An 18542-nucleotide genomic window follows, 5' to 3' on the forward strand; every position below is an offset into this window, starting at 1 on the left:
TACCTGCCCTGGGAGTGTTTGATGGGACAGTGTAGAGGGAGCTTTACTCTGTATCTAATCCATACTGTACCTGCCCTGGGAGTGTTTGATGGGACAGTGTAGAGGGAGCTTTACTCTGTATCTAACCCGTGCTGTACCTGCCCTGGGAGTGTTTGATGGGACAGTATAGAGGGAGCTTTACTCTGTATCTAACCCGTGCTGTACCTGCCCTGGGAGTGTTTGATGGGACAGTGTAGAGGGAGCTTTACTCTGTATCTAACCCGCACTGTTCCTGCCCTGGGAGTGTTGTTGGGACAGTGTAGAGTGGGCTTTAGCTTGTATCTAACCCGTGCTGTACCTGCCCTGGGAGTGTTTGATGGGACAGTGTAGAGGGAGCTTTACTCTGTATCTAACCCGTGCTGTACCTGCCCTGGGAGTGTTTGATGGGACAGTGTAGAGGGAGCTTTACTCTGTATCTAACCCGTGCTGTACCTGCCCTGGGAGTGTTTGATGGGACAGTGTAGAGGGAGCTTTACTCTGTATCTAACCCGTGCTGTAACTGCCCTGGGAGTGTTTGATGGGACAGTGTAGAGGGAGCTTTACTCTGTATCTAACCCGTGCTGTACCTGCCCTGGGAGTGTTTGATGGGACAGTGTAGAGGGAGCTTTACTCTGTATCTAACCCGTGCTGTACCTGCCCTGGGAGTGTTTGATGGGACAGTGTAGAGGGAGCTTTACTATGTATCTAACCCGTGCTGTACCTGCCCTGGGAGTGTTTGATGGGACAGTGTAGAGGGAGCTTTACTCTGTATCTAACCCATGCTGTACCTGCCCTGGGAGTGTTTGATGGGACAGTGTCGAGGGAGCTTTACTCTGTATCTAACCCGTGCTGTACCTGCCCTGGGAGTGTTTGATGGGACAGTGCAGAGGGAGCTTTAGCTTGTATCTAACCCGTGCTGTACCTGCCCTGGGAGTGTTTGATGGGACAGTGTAGAGGGAGCTTTACTCTGTATCTAACCCGTGCTGTACCTGCCCTGGGAGTGTTTGATGGGACAGTGTAGAGGGAGCTTTACTCTGTATCTAACCCGTGCTGTACCTGCCCTGGGAGTGTTTGATGGGACAGTGTAGAGGGAGCTTTACTCTGTATCTAACCCGCACTGTTCCTGCCCTGGGAGTGTTGTTGGGACAGTGTAGAGTGGGCTTTAGCTTGTATCTAACCCGTTGTGGGACCCTGCCCTGAGAGTGTTTGATGCTGGTACTGACTGCCTGAAATGCAACACTGAAATCCCTTGCCTTGATGTGCCCTTAACTCTCAGAAAGTTTAAATGCTAAAAACCTGGGAGTGATTTAGTGGTATGTAGTAACATTTCACAGCACTTCACCCGTTGTAGAACCCATATCCCGCAGGATTCCTTTAAGACCGGGGACACAACTTAATAAAAAGCTCTAATCCCAGTAAGGGAGGCCTGGTCACATATGTTGAGGAAACAGGCCAAAGCCAAAACATACAGGTCTGGTATTGTCCTGATAACTTCCAACAGCTGCTGCACACCTGTCTTTTATAATAGATATCTGCTTGGGAGCTTTTGATGTTTTTATAGAAGTGTTGCCGTGATTGACAGTGTTATTGATTGATATGGATGTGGGCCATGCACTAAGTTTCACCTTCTCTCTCTTTTTTTTTGTGTGTGTGTTGTTCCATGTGTCTGACAGGTACTAAGTGCTCAAGATCTGGTCGACTTTTCCCCCGTGTACAGATGTTTGCACATATATACTGCCCTGGTAAGTCACCTGGCTCCACATCATGATATTCCAAGTGGGATGGGGAGGAGGGGAATGGGCGGCGGGAGATCCTGAAAGAATGAACATCTTTGATCCAGACCTGCACGGATTTGCTCTGCCTGTCTCAGTAAGGTGGAGTAATGAATCTCCTTTCGGTCAGACTTTTGGGGTTCAACGTGATTGTGACACAATCAAACAGCCGTTCGGTCGTGACTATGTATTTGCACCATTGTTTTGTCACACCAGCGGGAAATGAACCACGTGCGTGCCGACTGTGCTGAGAGTTGCGCTGCACTGCAAACTTCCAACACTCCGCGCAAGTAACTGACCTCCTGTGACAGGGCGTCCCAGAGCTCAGTTGACCGCACAGGAGCAAAGGAAGAGTCACAGAAGAGAAGGAAGGGCCCAGAGACACGCTGAGGGACTCGCGGCCAGAGGAACTGTTGCACCAGAGAACATTCAAAGTCAGGTTTAACAACTGGGAGGCCTTACAGAAATGATTCAGGTGTTCGTGCTTTGCAATGGATTGAAAAGAAACAAAACGAGCTGTGAGTGACAGAAATCGGAAATAAAAACAGCAAGTGCTGGAAAGGTCCCTCTGCACTTGGAAAGGGAAAAGACAGGTTAATGTTTTGGGTTGGGAGGGACCCTTTATTGGAACCAAAGCGTTAACCAGTGCTACCTCGTTCTAACCTGTGAACCTCCAACTCGTTTCTGTTTCTCACGACACATTTGCTGTGATATATAGTTGTCGATTGGAGCGTGTTATTGCACTGCCTGCAGCTTCAGGGCGGTGCCAGCTTTCCACCTTGCAAAGTATTTTTTTAGCCCTTGGCGGCAGGAGAATATCACCGCATCTGGGAACGCTATCTGGCCACTGCTGCTTGCCATTGCGACTGCCGTTTTAACCCCTCGCCGTGGTGTCAGCCGTCCGTGGCTCAGTGGGTCGCACTCTCTCTCTCACTTCTGAGTCCGAAGGTTGTGGGTTCAAGACCCACTCCAGAGACTTGAGCACAAAAATCTAGGCTGACACTCCGAGGGAGCACTGCACTGTCAGAGGTGCCGTCTTTCGGATGAAACATTAAACCGAGGCCCCGTCCTCTCTCTTAGGTGGACGTAAAAGATCCCATGGCACTATTTCGAAGAAGAGCAGGTGGGGGGGGGGGGGGGTCTTCACGGTGTCCTGGCCCAATATTTATCCCTCAACCAACATCACTAAAACAGATTAGAGGAAACTCTTTTTTATCCGGGACCGGCGTGGTGCCGGTTGATCAATAAGTCCGGATTACAGAGAGGTATACTTACCAAGGTACGAGAGCCCTGTGCAGGGCTACAGGTGCAGGAGCCCCGGTTACACGGCACTTGTGCAGGAACCCCGGTTACACGGCCACAGATCCAGGAACCCCGGTTACACGGCCACAGATCCAGGAACCCCGGTTACACGGCCACAGATCCAGGAACCCCGGTTACACGGCCACTAATATATAGTAAAACTTACCTGAACCTACTCCTGAATTTTGCCGGTTAAGAGAGATTTCCGGATATTGAGGTGCCGGTTAAAAGAGAGTTTCCCGCATCTGGTGATTGTCACATTGCTGTCTGTGCGCAAATTGGCTGCCACGTTTCCTACATTACAACAGTGACTACACTTCAAAAAGTACTTCATTGGCTGTAAAGCGCTTTGAGACGTCCTGAGATCGTGAAATGCACTATATAAATCCAAGTCTTTCTTTCTTTCATTCCCGCCCACTTGGCAACATGACTTGGGAGTAAGATGGTGACATTCTTCCTTAACCTGCAACCGCGTCTCAAAGTGAGGCGTACAAGATCTATCACTTTTCTTTTAATTTATTCCCAATTCTTACCGTCTGATCTAGCTTTTTAAGACAGAAATTTTACTTCGGGCCATCTCTAACTCGTCGTACAGCTTGTATTGAATGCTCAAAGCAAGGCTGAGATGGGAAGGAAAGATACTGCAAGTTTGGGCCTGCTGCGCTAGTTTATTGTGCTTCCCCCACCCCGCTCCCACCACCCCCCCCCCCACCCTTGTTTATCTGCAGTGCAAAAGTTCAGCGCTGTGTTGCAGTTTGTGTCTCGAGGTCAGTCCATGGTCAGGGTCTTGGTGACAGAGGGTGTAGGTATCTGTAAATCCCACTGTCAGCAGCTGGAAGTTGGGAGAGGCTGAACTATCTGGGAACTGGTGCCACTGCCACAGGAAGCCCTGAACTCTCTCAGGAAGGTCAAGAGTGGCAAAACCGTTAGCCCACGGAGGTCAGTGGTGGGGCAGCGGCGAGTAGGCTTCAAATCTTTTCATGGATCTATTGTTCCTGATAAGGCTGTAAAAAGAGCGCTCATTTGTACCCCCATAGAAATCTGAAGAGTTTCCTCAGTTAGAAATCATTTCCTGAGTCCGGCCAGTCTGGGTAAATAGCTGAAAGTAATGTGTACAGACATCCAGTATCTTAACAACTCTCACAAAAACAGGATAACAATTAGATGAGTAAAATAATCTCACATGAAGTCTTAAGCGCTGTGGATCCATAGGTCTACTTTTTAATCAGGATTTTTTGGGTACGTTTTTTTTTTCCTGTCCCGGTTTCCCCGCTCTCCTGAAGGCGCTGACTCTTGCTGGGGTTCAGTTCAGTAGCTCTAGTAACTGAATGGCAATTTAGTCTTCTCTCTTCTACCCCCCCCCCCCCAACCTGCCCACTTCCCTCACCTTCAAGGCATGTGGGGATAGTGTCACCTGTGCTCTCCAATACAAGATGAGGTCTGCGTCAGTAATTTGGTGTCCGAGATCAGACCAGCCGATCTCTGTACTGCCGGGTTCATGATCCTCTTTTTAAAATTTTTCTATTCCCCCCCTCTTCCCCCCCCCGCCCACCCCCCACACCACACCACCGCCTGCTCTCCTGAAGATGCCGGGGTGCAGTTCAGTTTGTGGCTCCACAACCAAGAAGACGTTCTTTCTTTTCTCGAAGAAATTAAGAAAGAACTTGCATGACACAATGCCAGGACGTCCCAAAGCACTTCAAAGCCAATGAAGTACTTTTGAAGTGTAGTCACTGTTGTAATCTATGCAAACGTGGCAGCCAATTTGTGCACAACACGATCCCACAAATAGCAGAGATAAATTCCCAGGTAATCTGTTTCAATGATGTTGGCTAAGAGATAAATATTGGGCAGGACGCTGAGACTGCCCTGCGCTTTGAATAGTCCCACGTCTCCCTTAAAGAGCAGATGGAGCCTCTCATCCGAAACCCAAATCCCCTCTTTGCATTCGGGGATGCTCAAGAGGCCAGAATTAGAGGAGCGCAGATATCTCGGAGGGTTGTGGGGCTGGAGGAGATTACAAAGATAGGGAGGGGCGAGGCCGTAGAGAGATTTGACAACAAAGGATGAGAATTTTGAAATCGAGGCTTTGCTTAACTGGGAGCCAATGTAGGTCAGTGAGCACCGGGGTGATGGGTGAACGGGACTTGGTGCGAGTTAGGACACGGGCAGCTGAGTTTTGGATGATCTCAAGTTTACGTAGGGTGGAAAGTGGGAGGCCGGCCAGGAGTGTGTTGGAATAGTCAAGTCTAGAGGTAACAAAGGCATGGATGAGGGTTTCAGCAGCGGATGAGCTGAGGCCGGGACGGAGTCGGGCGATGTTCCGGAGGTTGAACTAGGCAGTCTTAGTGATGGCATGAACAGGGATGGGGAAGAATTAGCACAGGCTCCTTCTCATTGGTGCCAGCTGTGGCTCAGTAGTAGCACTCTTGCCTCTGAGTTGTTGTTGTTGGCAGGCTAGTCGACCCTGGTGGGGTGTGTGGGGTGGGGATGAGGTTATATCACATCCTGGAGCCTGGTGCTTGCCCATCGTCCATATTCTTGTTCTTTTCCGTCAGGATGCCAACTCTGGGTGGACGTGTTCCTGGAGGTTTCATCACACGACCTCCTGCCTTCCAACCATCTGGCCAGTCAAACAGCCATCTCCAATAAACAAAAGTGTTCAAGGAAAATGGAAACTAAAAACAGGCCACTTCTTTTTAATGCCCCTATGATGTTACTCCTGGGTTGCTCGCAGCAATGCCCGGGAGATTCATCTTCAATTTTATTTTATTCGCTTATGGGATGTGGGCGTCGCTGGCAAGGCCAGCATTTATTGCCCATCCCTAGTCGCCCTTGAGAAAGTGGTGGTGAGTCGCCTTCTTGAACCGCTGCAGCCCGTGTGGTGAAGGTACTCCCACAGTGCTGTTAGGGAGGGAGTTCCAGGATTTTGACCCAGCGACGATGAAGGATCGGCGATATACTTCTAAGTCAGGATGGTGTGTGACTTGGAGAGGAACTTGGAGGTGGTGGCGTTCCCACGCGCCTGCTGCCCTTGTCCTTCTGGGTGGGAGAGGTCGCGGGTTTGGGAGGTGCTGTCGAAGAAACCTTGGCGTGTTGCTGCAGTGCATCTTGTCGATGGTACACACTGCAGCCACGGTGCGCCGGTGGTGAAGGGAGTGAATGTTTAAGGTGGTGGATGGGGTGCTAATCAAACGGGTTGTTTTGTCCTGGATGGTGTCGAGCTTCTTGAGTGTTGTTGGAGCTGCACTCATCCAGGCAAGTGGAGAGTATTCCATCACACTCCTGACTTGTGCCTTGTACATGATGGAAAGGCTTTGGGGAGTCAGGAGGTGAGACACATGCTGCAGAATACCCAGCCTCTGACCTTCTCTTGTTGCCACAGTATTTATGTGGCTGGTCCAGTTAAGTTTCTGGTCAATGGTGACTCCCCAGGATTTTGATGGTGGGGAATTCGGCGATGGTAATGCCGTTGAATGTCATGGGGCGGTGGCTAGACTCTTGCTTGTTGGAGATAGTCATTGCCTGGCACTTCTGTGGTGCGAATGTTACCTGCCACTTATCAGCTCAAGCCTGAACGTCATCCAGGCCTTGTTGCATGCGGGCATGGACTGCTTCATTATCTGAGGAGTTGTGAATGGCACTGAACACTGTGCAGTCATCAGCGAACATCCCCACTTCTGACCCAATTCCTGGAGACTCAAGGGCTGGAACCCTGCCTGATGTGTTTCTTTTCCCCCTACCTAGTTCAGGGGTGCTGAAACTATCCGCGTCACCATGTAATCAGATTTGCTTAGTGCAGAATGTTACTTAAACCGGGGCCTTCGAGCCTTAACGGCACACTGAGCGACTTCGCTGCATTCTCAATCTTTCAATGATCAAAAGCCAGGAGGGAAGCTTTTCCCTGCGCTTACCGCCCTCCTTCAGGAGATGAAATAGGTTGGGGAGGAGTCTGTGACCAGAGGGAATTATACGTGTTGCAAGGTCTCAATGGGCTGGTTGGCCTTTCCCTGCACCGTGCTCACCGATGATCATAAGATGGTTGTGTTATTTAACTGCTCGTGTGTACAGTGTCTATTGTATTGTGCTCCGGGGGGGCAGGACTATTAGGCGTAAACAAACAATCGCACGATCCCATTGAACTGCCCTGCCAGTGCTCTCAACCCAAATTCCATTGGGATTAGCCAAAAATAAGAGGAAAGTCCTAACGTGTTGCTTGCGCGCCCCATGATGGATATTAGAAAGTATGTTTCCCTTAAGTGTATAAGCCTCACTCGTAGCCACAGGATTTATCATTTCCATCCTCATCATGTGCAAGCTATTTGCGTTCCATCAGAGTTTGATCATTCTTGTTCACAGTAATTTACAGTGTTTGGGCCTCTCTTTTGTGGGCCTTTGAACCCGGGGCTGGGGCTTCAGCGGAATGCCTTGGATATCATTCTCTCTCGTTTTTATCTCGGAGCCGCATCCTTTCTCTCCTGCCAACTTTTCTTCCAGCTCCCTCCCCCACCCCCCCCCTTTTAAGAAGATGGCAAATCTGGCTCGGGTTACGATTCCGCCCTTTGCCTCGCCTCTGGGGTGCAGAGGCTAACTGCGGCACGACGCCAGCAGACCCGCTGCGACCAGCTAACTTAGCGCGGGCCGGGGATCGAACCTGGGACCCTCGTCGGCGTGCTTGCACAAAGTGTGCTGCCACAGAAACAGGCCAGTCGGCCCAACTGGTCTATGCTGGCGTTTAAGCACCGCATGAGCTTCCTCCCACTTTACAACAACAACAACTTGTGTTTATACAGCGCTTTTAACGCAGTAAAACGTCCCAGGGTGCTTCACAGGAGCGCTATCGAGCAAAATTTGACACCGAGCCACATAAGGAGCTATTAGGGCAGATTGGTCAGAGAGGAATTTTTAAGGAGCGAGTTAAAGGAGGAGAGAGAGATCGAGAAGCTTCATCTCACCCTGTCAGCATAGCCTTCTATTTGTTTCTCCTTCCTGTGTTTATCTAGCCTACTCTTAAATCTATCAATGCCATTACAGGGGAACAGTAGCATAGAACTTACATTTGCATAGTGCCTTTCACATCATCAGGACGCTTTGCAGCCACTGGGTTACTTTTGACGGGTACGGTAGCATAGTGGTTATGTTACGGGACTAGTAATCCAGAGGTCTGGACTAATGATCCGTGAGACGCGAGTTCAGATCCCACCACGGCAGCTGGGGAATTTAAATTCAGTTAATGGATTGAATCTAGAATAAAAAACTAGTGTCAGTAAAGGTTGACCATGAAACTACTGGATTTCTGTAAAAAACCCACCTGGTTCACTCATGTCCTTTAGGGAAGGAAATCTGCCGTCCTTACCCTGTCTGGCCGATATGTGACTCCAGACCCACAGCAATGTGGTTGACTCTTAACTGCCCTCTGAAATGGCCGAGCGAGACACTCAGTTGTACCAAACCGCTACAAAAGAAGTATTGTGGATTGCAGCGGTTCAAGAATGGCGGCTCACCGCCACCATCTCGGGGGCAATTAGGGATGGGCAATAAATGCTGACATTGGCAGCGACGCCCACATCCCATGAGCGAATTATGAACAAAAATTCAGCTCAACCACTCCATGTGGTAGCAAGTTCCACCTTCTCATCACTCTGGGTAAAGAGGTTTCTCCTGACTTCCTTGTAGATGTGCCCCTGCAAGATGTGTATAAATTGTGCTGCTAATCTTGAGAAAGTGCAGGCAGTTGATTTTCCCTTTTTGAGGTGATTATTATATCTCTCCACTGGCCTGGCTCCAAATAATCTAGTTAATCAGCTGCAGCCAGAACAAAAAAACGCAACCACTTAACAGGGTGGTTTGGACTTTGAAATATGATATCCAATCAGATAGCCGTGATTCTTTCGTTCCCACGCTGTCAGATTCCAGCACATTATAGAGTGAAAGTTCAGAGGTTGCAGGGTATGGGAGGATCTGAAATTGACAAGTAGGTTATTGAGAAGGGCACAAGGTTCCTGATGTGATCGGCCCAGGACTTGCTGCAGGCCATAGAGTTTTGCCTCAATTTGCCCATTTAGCTCTGTAATTGTTGCTCATTGTTTGCTTTGCCTATAAACCTTTAATGCTTCATCGCAGACTGGAGTTTAGTGAACAGCATCTAATTTATGAGCAGCCAGCTCACCTCTTTGAATTTTCAGCAATAACAGAGTCATTGGGATCAAAAATTGCCTTTTTTCTTAGCTCTTCTCATCCTCAATCCCTTTTTCTCCCCAGAAACAAAAAGCAACTTGCATTATCCCTTTTTCGAATTGGACAGATAGTAAGGTTAAACCTCTCCGCCTCACCACCTCTCTTTCCTCCTTTAAGACGCTCCTTAAAACCTACTTCTTTGACCAAGCTTTTGGTCACCTGCCCTAATTTATCCTTATGTAGATCGGTGTCAAATTTGTTGTCTTAAAATGCTCCTGTGCAGCACCTTGGGACGTTTTGCTACATTAAAGGCGCTGTATAAATACGAGACTCCCAAAACAAGTGCTCTACTCGGAGCTCCGGCACGGCAAGAGAGCCCCAGGTGGGCAGAGGAAACACTTCAAGGACACCCTCAAAGCCTCCTTGAAAAAGTGTAACATCCCCACCGACACCTGGGAATCCCTGGCCCAAGACCGCACAAAGTGGAGGAGAAGCATCCGGGAAGGCGCCGAACACCTCGAGTCTCTTCGCCGGGAGCAAGCGGAAGCCAAGCGCAGGCAGCGCAAGGAGCGCACATCAACCCAAGCACCCCACCCACCCGCCCCTTCAACCACCGTCTGCCCCACCTGTGACAGAGACTGTAGGTCCCGCATTGGACTCATCCGTCACCTGAGAACTCATTTTTAATGTGGAAGCAAGTCACCCTCGGCTCCAAGGGACTGCCTAAGAAGAAGATAAATACAAGTTGTTGTTGTTGTTGTTGTAAGGTTGACGAGTCCATTTGGCCTCTGTAGCTCGTTATTTCATAGAAACTGCCATCACAGCTTTTGCCTTCTCTCCCCTCAGAACCCGCTTCAGGTGCTACTCGCCCTTCCTGTGCAGAAGCACTTCCTGACACCTGAACATACGGAATTGACGGGCAGCATAAAGCCAACTGGTCCATCAAGCCTGCCCCACACATCATGATGGCTGGGGCATCACGACTAGACACTTCCCACCTCCATTCTCCCCGCCCCTCCCAGCCAAGTGATCTCCTGGGGGAGGCTAAAAACCAGAGGAAAAAAATCCAGGGCCAATAAGTCATAGAGTCATAACGGCACAGGAGGCCATTCGGCCCATCGAGTCCGTGCCGGCTCTCTGCAGAGCAATCCAGTCAGCCCCATTCCCCCGCTCTATCCCCGTAGCCCTGCAAGTTTATTTCCCTCAAGTGCCTATCCAGTCTCCCCTTGAAAACATCGAGTGTCTCCGCTTCCACCACTTCCGTCGGCAGCGAATTCCAGGTCCTCACCACTCACTGTGTAAAAAAGTTTTTCCTCACGTCCCCCCTGTATCGCTTGCCCAAAACCTTAAATCTGTGTCGCCTAGTCCTTGTACCATCAACTAGTGGGAACAGCCTTTCCCCGTCTAGCCTATCCAAACCCGTCATAATCTTGTACACCTCTATCAAATCACCACTTAACCTCCTTTGCTCCAATGAAAACAAATCCAGCTTCTCCAACCCGGAATGGGGGATCTTAGCTACAAGGTCCTGTGCTCTTCCTGTCTTCCTCTGCTTCTAATATTTATCCAATTTTTTTCTTAAAAGATGCCATGGTCTCTGCTTCAAGCACTCCCTGTAGCAAAGCAATAAGGGAAAAAATACCCTGGAAAATTCCTCTCCGACCTCCTCAGGCAATAGAAACCAGTCCAGGAGCTCACACGGACTGAGTGTTATCTACAAAGACACTTACCTTCTCTATGATGCAATCTCTGCCCCAGTCAAGAATCGGTCCAGCTCCCTTTTTGAAAGCGTACAGAGAGTCAGCACCCACTGCACCAGCCGGCAACGCATTTGTACCCGCTTGTACCTGTGTTCAATGGTCTGGAGGTCCCGCGCAGGCCGGTCACCGGCTTTTGAATGGAATAACCAAAGGTTCGCGGAAATTTGAATGGGCCGTGCAGCCCGTTAAAGGGCCGCGCACCCCCAAAAAAAATTAGAGGGAACATTGCCTGTGTCCCCTTGTCATGCAGTTGCGGGTTAACTCGAAAAGGCTAAAGGGATCAAGGGATATGGGGAGAAAGCAGGGACAGGGTACTGAATTTGGATGATCAGCCATGATCTCATTGAATGGCGGAGCAGGCTCGAGGGGCCGAATGGCCTACTTCTGCTCCTATCTTCTATGTTTCTATGTAAATGCAGTCCTGGACTTTGCCTTTTCCATTCCACTGAGGATACATCTGTGCGTCTGCTTTCAAGGTCCAAGAGCCCTCGTTCGACTGGCCTTTGATTACAATTCAGTTGTCTGAAACTGGGGATCAATTGGGAGGGTCCGCCACTGCAGCTCTCAGAACTGTGGAAGCTTCACGGTGGAGTCATCCTGAACTAATCCCGCTGCCCTGTGCTCTTCCTGTCTTTCTCAGCTTCTAATATTTATCCAATTCTTTTCTTAAAAGATGCAATGCTCTCTGCCTCAACCACTCCCTGTCGCAAAGCATTCCATGCTCCCGACAACCCTTTGTGTAAAGAAATGTTTCTTAACCTCTGCCCTCACTCTCTCAATGGTCGTTTTAAACAGAAAACCCCCTCGCCACTGACTCCCCAGCCAAGGATTAGTCTTTCCTTATTCACCCTTCATAATTTTAAAATCCTCTATTAAATCTCCTCTTAACCTTCTCTGCCCCAGTGAAAATAGTCCCAGTCTCTCCTCATAACTGTATTTTTCCATTCCTGGCATCGTCATAGTGAACCTAGACTGTGCGGTTTCTATTAGTTTAATGTGTAAAGATAAACCCAGCAACTACAGGCCAGTCAGTTTGACCTTGGTAGTGGGGAAGCTTTTAGAAACAGTAATCAGAGACAAAATTAACAGCCACTTGGACAAGTGTGGATTAATTAAACATAGAAACATAGAAGATAGGAGCAGGAGTCGGCCATTCGGCCCCTCGAGCCTGCTCCGCCATTTAATGAGATCATGGCTGATCATCCAAATTCAGTACCCGGTCCCTGCTTTCTCCCCATATCCCTTGATCCCTTTAGCCTTAAGAAATCTATCCAACTCCTTCTTGAATATATTTAATGAATTGGCCTCAACTGCCTTCTTTGGCAGAGAATGCCACAGGTTCACCACTCTCTGGGTGAAGAAATTCCTCCTCATCTCTGTCCTAAATGGCTTACCCCTTATCCTTAGACTGTGACCCCTGGTTCTGGACTCCCCGACCATCGGGAACATCCTTCCAGCATCTAATCTGTCTAGTCCTGTTAGAGTTTTATAAGTTTCGATGAGATCCCCTCTCATTCTTCTAAACTCCAGTGAGTACAAGCCCAATCGACCCAATCTCTCCTCATACGTCACGTAAAGAAAGCCAGCACGGATTTGTTAAAGGCAAATCGTGTTTAACTAACTTGATCGAGCTTTTCGATGAGGTAACAGAGAGGGTTGATGAGGGCAATGCAGTTGACGTAGTGTACATGGATTTCCAAAAGGCGTTCGACAAGTGCCACACAATAGGCTTGCCTTCTGAAAATCCCTATATACCACATCTAATGCATTACCTTTATATGTCCAATTGGTCACTTCTTCAAAAAAATGATAATAAATTTGACAAACACGATTTACCTTTAACAAATCCGTGATGGCTGTTGTTGGTTACCCATGCATTTCTCGATGTTAATTTTCCCTTGAATTATTGGATTCTAATAGTTTGACCAAAACTGACATCAGACTAACTGGTTGATTTAGTTTATTCAACAACAGCAACAACTTGCATTTATATAGCGGCTTTCACATAGTAAAACATCCCAAGGCGCTTCACAGGAGTGTTATAAGACAAAATGTGACACCGAGCCACGTGAGGAGAAATTAGGGCAGGTGACCAAAAACTAGGTCAAAGAGGTCGGTTTTAAGGAGCGTCTTAAAGGAGGAAAGAGATAGAGAGGCGGAGAGGTTTAGGCAGGGAATTCCAGAGCTTAGGGCCCAGGCAGCTGAAGGCACGGCCGCCAGTGGTGGAGTGATTAGAAACATAGAGTCATTCAACACGATCATGGCTGATCCTCTATCTCAATACAGGTACACTACCCTTTATCCGAAAACCTCGGGACCAGCCGTGTTTCGGTTTTCGGAAAATTTCGGATTTCGGAAGGTATTTTATAAGACTGGGAAATTTGTCGGGGGTCGGGGTCGGCGGGGGGGTCGGGGGTCGGGGTCGGCGGGGGGTCGGCGGGGGGGTCGGGGTCGTGCGCACGACTTACGCTGAACGAAAACACTTTCGGTTTTCAGAAGTGCGGATAAAGGATACACCATCCCTTATCCGAAAGGGTGGGGGTCGGGGTCGGCGGGGGGTCGGGGGTGGGGGTCGGCGGGGGTGGGGGTCGGCGGTGGGGGTTGGCGGGGGTCTGGGTCGGCGGTGGGGGTTGGCGTCGTGCGTACGGCTTACTCTGCCCTGCTCAGCGTAAGTCATGCGCCACTCTGGTCTTGTCGTGCGCACGACTTACGCTGAACGAAAAAACCTTCGGTTTTTAGAGGGTTTGGGTTTTCGGAAGTTCGGATAAAGGGTAGTCTACCTGTACCATATTCCCGCTCTCTCCCCATACCCCTTGATGCCTTTTGTGTCTAGAATTAGGCACAGACCATTGCTTCCTTGAGTATGAATTGAAACATAATCAAAGTTACATGCTCTGTTGAAGATTTTGTTCATGGAATAAAACATATTTTATTGTAGGACAGAGCAATTTCAGATAGTGTTTTTAAATAGATTCAAATCGGGGATGCTCAAGAGGCCAGAATTGGAGGAGCGCAGATATCTCGGAGTGTTGTGGGGGCTGGAAGAGGTTACAGAGATAGGGAGGGGGCGAGGCCATGGAGAGATTTGAAAACAAGGATGGGAATTTTAAAATTGAGGTGTTGCTTAACCGGGAGCCAATGTAGGTCGTTCCCTTCTTGAAAAGGTGTCCGATTGGCTCCTCTCCAGTTCCCTACCACTATTTCTATGTTTAAGGACGGTCGCAAGATTGTGGCTAGAGCCTCCGCTGTCTGCTCTCTTGACATTTTTTTTTTTAAACAACTCATGGTGCATCCCATCAGGGCACGGCTTGGATGTTGCGGTGACGAGAGCTGAGTGCGGTACTCGCCTTGTGGTCGCTCAGATTTTTTTTTTTCCAAATTGGACTGGTTTTTTTTGTCTGGTTTTTCGCCTCTCCCAGGAGATCACATTGTTTCGGGTGGGGTGGAGAGTGTACATATGTTGTGATACACAAGGTATCGCAATTGTGTGGGACAGGCTCGATGGACCAGAGGGTCTTTGCATAAGAGCATAAGAAATAGGAGCAGGAGTAGGCCATACGGCCCCTCGAGCCTGCTCTGCCATTCAGTAAGATCGTGGCTGATCATCGACCTCAACTCCACTTACCCGCCCAATCTCTTGATTCCCCGAGAGTCCGAAAATCTATCGATCTCAGCCTTGAATATACTCAAAGACTCAGCATCCACAGCCCTCTGGGGCAGAGAATTCCAAAGATTCACAACTCCCTTGAGTGAAGAAATTCCTCCTCATCTCAGTCTTAAATGGCCTACCCCTTATCCTGAGACTATGCCCCCTAGTTCTAGACACTCCAGCCAGGGGACACAACCTCTCAACCTCTACCCTGTCAATCCCCTGTAAGAATCTTGTATGTTTCAATGAGATCACCTCTCATTCTTCTAAACTCCAGAGAGTCTGTCATTGTTTGTATGTAACTACTGCTGGCTTTTTAAAAAATTAGTTCTCGGGATGTGGGCGTCGTTGGCAAGGCCGGCATTTATTGCCCACATAGTTGCCCATGAGAAGGTGGTGATGAGCCTTCTTCTCGAACCGCTGGTGAAGAGGCTCCCACGGTGCTGTTAGGAAGGAAGTCCCAGGAGTTTGACCCAGTGACGATGAATGTCCAAGTCGGGATGGAGGGGAACTTGGATGTGATGGTGCTTCCGTGCCCCTGCTGCCCTTGTCCTTCTAGGTGGAAGAGGTCACAGGCTTGGGATAATTTAGAATGGCATCAATGTATTAAAATGCCGCAGGGTGCACTTCAGCGGGAACTTGTGGGGTCAAGGGGTAGTTGAATTAGGAGAGTTGATGGAATACAGGACTTTAAAAGTTGTTAAAGATGGGGAGGGAAGTAGCATTGCAAAGAACTTTAGGTAGGGAGACAGTTCGAGAGAGCTGGACATAGTTGGCTGAAAGCTCTGACACCCCTTGAGGAATGCTGGGAAAGGGGGTGCACAGACGGCCGGAGTCAGAGGACCACAGGACGTGGGTAAAGGTGTAGGGCTGGCAGAGGTTGTGGAGGAAGGGTGGAGCGGGGCCATGCAGATCTTTGTAAATAGGCACAGGGATTGTGAATTTGCTGCACTGGAAGATGGGGAGCCTGTGAAGGCCAGCGAGGACAAGGGTGTGATGGGTGAGTGGTACTGAGCACTGGCCAGGACGTGGGCAGTGGAGCAATTGGACAGGGAGCAGCTCAGGAGGCTGGCAAAGAAGACAATTGATAAATCTGACCTTGAGTTAATGAAAGCATGGATAAGGGTTTCAGCCACCATGGGGGTGAGGTGAGTGGCATGCCAGTGTACAGTTTCAGTATTGAGACCTTGTACTCGACTGCTCTGGCAATATAACTCTGCTTTCTGTTTCTCTTAGATAGAAGGAAGAACTTACATTTATATAGCCCCTTTCACATCATCAGGGCCCTTTGTGGCCACTGGATTACTTTTGACGGGTACGGTAGCATAGTGGTTATGTTACTGGACTAGTAATCCAGAGGCCTGGACTAATGATCCAGAGACATGAGTTCAAATCCCACCACGGCAGCTGGGGAATTTAAATTCAGTTAACAAGCTAGTGTCAGTAATGGTGACCATGAAACTACCAGATTGTCGTGAAAACTCATCTGGTTCACTAATGTCCTTTAGGGCAGGAAATCTGCTGTCCTTACCCGGTCTGGCCTATTTGTGACTCCAGACCCACAGCAATGTGGTTGTCTCTTAACTGCCCTCTGAAATGGCCGAGCGAGACACTCTGTTGTACAAAGAAGTATAAGAGCACTGTGGGAGCACTTTCACCACACGGACAGCAGGGGTTCAAGAAGGCGGCTCACCACCACCTTCTCAAGGGCAATTAGGGATGGGCAATAAATGCTGGCCTTGCCAGCGACGCCCACATCCCAGGAGCGAATAAAACAAAAATTACTTTTGAATTGTAGTAACCGTTGTCATATGGGCTTCTACGGCAGCTAAATTGCACACAGTCAACAAGGTCCCATAAATAGCAATCAGATAAATGACCAGCTAATCTATTTTGCTGTTTTTTGTTAAGGACGAATGTTGGCCAGGACACCAGGAGAATTCTCCCTGCAGTTCTTCAAAATCCTGAACGGCCTGGCTCTAATTTTAAGGTTATTTATTCCCCCTTATTCTGGACTCCACCACCCCCCCCTTCCCCCACCACCAAAAGAAATTGTTTCTCTCTATCTCCCCTATCAACTCCTTTAATTATCGTAAACACCTCAATACATCATCCCCCTTCATCTTAAAGGGTTGTGATCCCTTGAGTATAGAATACAAACCTAGTCTATGCATCCTGTCCTCATAATTTAACTCTTTTAGTTGGTGTCTTCCATAACTTCCAGTGTGGAAGATCTCCTTTTCCGATCACGTAACAAAAGTTTTGTGGCACTGAGATTCACCCTCTGTATGGTTCTTGCTAATGTTTCTTTAGCAACGCGTATTGTACTTGTTTTCATTCCTGTGGTTCGTATATGTAAGACCAAACTCACGATTATGTGCCAATTTCTATAACCTGTCATCGGGTCCCGTCTGTTGTGTTGTTTGCCTCTGACCCATTTATACTTTCCGCTTCAGTGGCAGCTTACTCAAAACTCTTGCCATTTGGCTGAAAAAGCACAGCCTGGCTTCCCTTCTTATTCTTAATATTTAACTTGTGTTCCCTTGTGTTTGAACCCTTCAGCACAATTCAGAAAATGCCTAAATCAACTTCATCAGGTACATTTTTTTATTACATGAATGGAGGAACACAATACAATGGGCCGGATTTTCATTGAGGAGGCGGGTAGGAGGCGGGACTACAACTTTTGGGGTTGTAGTCCCGTCTCCATCAAGTTGTGACCAACCCATGCGCTTTAGACTTGATTGACCTTGTTGAGCCCCGCCCAGCAGGCTCAGCAGGCCAATTAAGGGCCACCTGGTAACAGGTGATGTCACAGATTGACATTTCATCTGTCAAGACCTTTTGACAGATGAAATATCAGCGTTTGAAGCTGTCAAACACTGACAGTCTGTACACTAAGTTAATTCCTTCCTCTCAGGATGATTTAGAGATCTCTCCAGAACAGAAAGCCGAATGCTGCAATTTTTGACAGCTCGCAGCCATTCTGCTTTCTGTGCCGGTGAGATGAGGGACTCCCGAGACCTGAAGGAAGGAAGGCTGTAAAGGTAAGTAAACTTCTTTAAACACTTGTGATTGCCTTGGAGAGGGTGCAGAGAAGATTCACCAGGATGTTACCTGGGATGGAGCGCCTCAGCTATGAAGAAAGACGAAACAGGCTGGGGTTGTTTTCCTTGGAGCAAAGAAGGCTGAGGGGGGACCTGATTGAGGTGTACAAAATGATGAGGGGCATAGATAGGGTAGATAAAGAGGAACTTTTCCCCTTAGTAGGGGGGTCAATAACAAGGGGGCATAGATTCAGGGTAAGGAGCAGGAGATTTAGAGGGGATTTGAGGAGGAACTTTTTCACCCAGAGGGTGGTTGGAATGTGGAACTCAATGCCTAAAAGGGTGGTAGAGGCAGGAACCCTCACAACATTCAAGAAGCATTTGGATGAGCACTTGAAATGCCATTGCATACAAGGCTACGGACCAAATGCTGGAAAATGGGATTAGACTGGACAGGGATGGATGGGCGGCGCAGACACGATGGGCCGAAGGGCCTCTTTCTGTGCTGTAAAACTCTATGACTCTATGACTTTAAACACACCAAACACACTTACCTCTGCACTCATGCACCCATCACTCACCTGAACACCGGACATCTCGAACCCTCCAAGACCTTCAGCCCGTCGGTCCGCCTCGCTAACTTGGCGTGGTTTGGAGCTGTCGGGAATCCCACACTTCAAGAATGAAAATAGGGACTAGGCTAAAAACTGCCTGTTAACTACCTGTTAACAGGCAGTTAATTGGCACTAATCCCCTTCCCGCCTCGGGGAGGCGGGTCCCAGTGTGGGTCGGGTACCCGCCTTCTTTGAAACTGGCA

At 48.8% G+C, this 18542-nt stretch overlaps 1 protein-coding gene across 2 annotated transcripts in view; it reads left to right on the forward strand.

The window, feature by feature from the left end:
* The window catches only part of LOC147123782 (exocyst complex component 6B-like), an 860046-nt gene that overhangs the window by 392839 nt on the left and 448665 nt on the right, over nt 1-18542 (forward strand). For both annotated transcript variants that reach the window (XM_085975948.1, XM_085975954.1), the window contains one exon: nt 1692-1760. In XM_085975948.1, coding sequence (XP_085832074.1) covers nt 1692-1760 — 69 coding nt within the window. The remainder of the gene's footprint in view (nt 1-1691; nt 1761-18542) is intronic.

The sequence above is a fragment of the Somniosus microcephalus genome, chromosome 2, assembly GCF_052327205.1.
Source record: "Somniosus microcephalus isolate GS21.2 chromosome 2, FLI_Smic_1.0, whole genome shotgun sequence".
Lineage (NCBI taxonomy): Eukaryota > Metazoa > Chordata > Chondrichthyes > Squaliformes > Somniosidae > Somniosus > Somniosus microcephalus.